The sequence below is a fragment of the Penaeus vannamei genome, chromosome 15 (assembly GCF_042767895.1).
Source record: "Penaeus vannamei isolate JL-2024 chromosome 15, ASM4276789v1, whole genome shotgun sequence".
NCBI classification, from domain to species: Eukaryota; Metazoa; Arthropoda; class Malacostraca; order Decapoda; family Penaeidae; genus Penaeus; species Penaeus vannamei.
The window spans coordinates 10,893,172-10,895,671 of record NC_091563.1 but is presented as its reverse complement, the minus strand read 5'-3'; the positions used below and the strand labels follow the sequence as shown (position 1 = coordinate 10,895,671).

The following is a 2,500-nucleotide window of genomic DNA, read 5'->3' as shown; positions in this document are numbered from 1 at the left end:
TGCCAAGAATACGTTATCACCCTTTCTTTATTAGTGTCTTCTTCTTCAATCTAGACCAAGATTAACTTAGCAGACAGCAGCATTTCATATTGTATTCCTTTTTATTACTAAATTTTCTGCTCTGTTTTTTTTCCTATTTTATCATATTCATGTTTCTACTTCACACTATAAATAACTCTGTTTTTATATCCTTTATCAGTAAAACAGTCAACGTTTTAGTTTATTCCATGATTCAACTCGTCGTCATATTCAGCTAAACGAAAATACAAAACTATATTTGATCTCAAAAAGAAAAAAAAAAATAGATATTTACGACCCTAGAGCAAGCAAGAGCATCGCAACAATTCCGATGAAAAGTTCGCCTTTACTTAACATTGAACTGGAATATCTGTTGGTACAGTACTGCGAACTATGTTGGATAATGTGTAATAATACGCTTATATGAAAAATAGGGACTGACTTCCTTGAATGTACTGAAAATTCAATGTTCAACAGAAATATTTTATTATGAAAATACGGATGTAACTTCCGAGTCAGTGTATCAAATTTCTTAGAAAAATTGGAAAGCAACCCCACACCACATTTTGGGTGAATAGAATAATTTTCTAATAGATTTCGTCGTGTTTCGAACGAATCTAGCACTCATTTCCTTCGCAAACGAAGCATAACTACAATATCGGTCTCGATAGATGGGGAGAGCATGATAGACCTACATATCTGGAAATTTCGAGAAATATCGGTAGAATACTAGTAAGCATAGTATATGAACACATTTCCGGGTTGTATAGGGGCTCCGCCCCCTACCCCCCACCTGGTCTACAAAATCTTAACCTCTTATGTTCCGGCAGGATAGAGCCCGGGCAAACCAGGTATCAGCCACGTTTTCAGTAGATATAGGGGGCTTTGCTCCCTTATACCCCTTTCAGGAGGATCTGCCCCCCCCCCCAACCCCGCCTGGTCTGCAAAATCTTCACCTCTTATGTTCCGGCAGGAGAGGGTTCAGACCCAGGGACAGTTTGAACCTCATCTTACCTTCTGCCTAAACTCCAGACTGGCCAAGCTGCGGGTCACTGGAATCGTCGGGGTCATCCAGGTCGTTGTTGGTGGGAATTGCGTTCGCTTACAGTAAAGTTACACTGCTTTCTTCGTTTTGTCTTTTGAATCCTTTTTCATGCACCACGAGCCCGCTTGTTTTGCCTTTTCTGTAATGACACGATTCCTTACAGTGCGGCCATTGTACTTCCATTGGCATGACACCGTGATGTAGATTTGGTAAACTTGCTTCGGTATTTTGCTGATATTTCTCAGTGAAATCGAAATAATTGTTCTCACAACATACACACTGTCTAGCCATGATGGAACTGATTTGAATTTCAAAAGGCTTCTCCTAGGCCCAGCTTCTATTGTCACGTGATGATCTATCCATATCTGATTGGTTCTATTGAGTCCCTCTGTTCACGTCACGTTCACGCACGAATCTAATTGGCTCATTTGATTTCCTTCGCATACGTCATCCGCTACAAATCCGACCGATTTCCCGTCGCTCTTAACGACTTTTGTCATTTTGACGCGGCGCTCGAGGCGTAAGGTTACTGCGGGGTCCTGGAAATCGTAGATCTTATACCATCAATAACTCCGTTATTATCAATTTGCGCAGAAAATGGTATAGAAGAAAACTATCATAGAATGATGTGTTCTACCACATGGTAAGCTCAAATTCTTTAAATTAAATGTGAGGTTGCATTTCTAATAATACCAATTTCTTTCTTCTAATAATTCCTTGACTTTTATATCACGTATTTTTCCCTCTGGTCGGTTTCTTTCCCTGTGATCTTCCTACTACGGGGAGATGTCGGCTGATCAGAGTAATTTATCGGTTCTTCAACATCAAACAACCAAGTCTTATCTTTATTTATGCGTAATGGTGCAGTTTAATGGTGAATGGTCAAAACATAACTGTGCTAGACATCAAAGATCATATAGCACGATGGTAAATTATAGTGGCGGAAAGAGTAAGAGTACGTTAACGATTAGGATAAAATATATTAGTTATCAAAGGTTAGCGCTATAGGATAGTATGATATTGAAAAGGGTAAAGAGAGGGGAGTAGATCAAGGAAGGCTGAAATTAGTAAAAGAGTAATTGGATAAAATTAAAATATATTTGTCTGAGGAAGGAAGAGGAAAACTGGCAAAGGAAGAAGGAACTTTTATGAAACAATCAACGGGTAATACTACATGTAGAGATGGTGTAGAAGTAGGAAGAGAAGAATCCGGAGAATGAGATAAGGGAACGGGAGAGGGTGGTGGAGTATCTGGAAGAATGTCAGGAGGGGAGGGATCTGGAGAAGGGCACTGTTGCTTCCAAGTGGGATTGGTAAGGGTAATGGGGAAAAAATACGGAGTGGTGGTGCACATGGAAAAAGGAGAGGATGGATGTTTCTCACGGGAGAGAGTGGGAAGAAGAGGGGTAGGCGGAACTTGAGGAGGAGGAGGATGGA

The 2,500-nt window shown here is 40.3% G+C and overlaps 1 protein-coding gene across 1 annotated transcript in view; it reads right to left on the bottom strand.

Annotated features, from left to right (window-relative positions):
• Positions 1 to 1,464, bottom strand: part of LOC113799930 (uncharacterized) — a 125,203-nt gene extending 123,739 nt beyond the window's left edge. The window contains exon 1 of the mRNA XM_070130431.1: positions 1,033 to 1,464. Within this exon, the coding sequence (XP_069986532.1) occupies positions 1,033 to 1,089 (57 nt within the window). The 5' untranslated portion in view covers positions 1,090 to 1,464. The remainder of the gene's footprint in view (positions 1 to 1,032) is intronic.
• Positions 1,465 to 2,500: the final 1,036 nt, after the last annotated feature.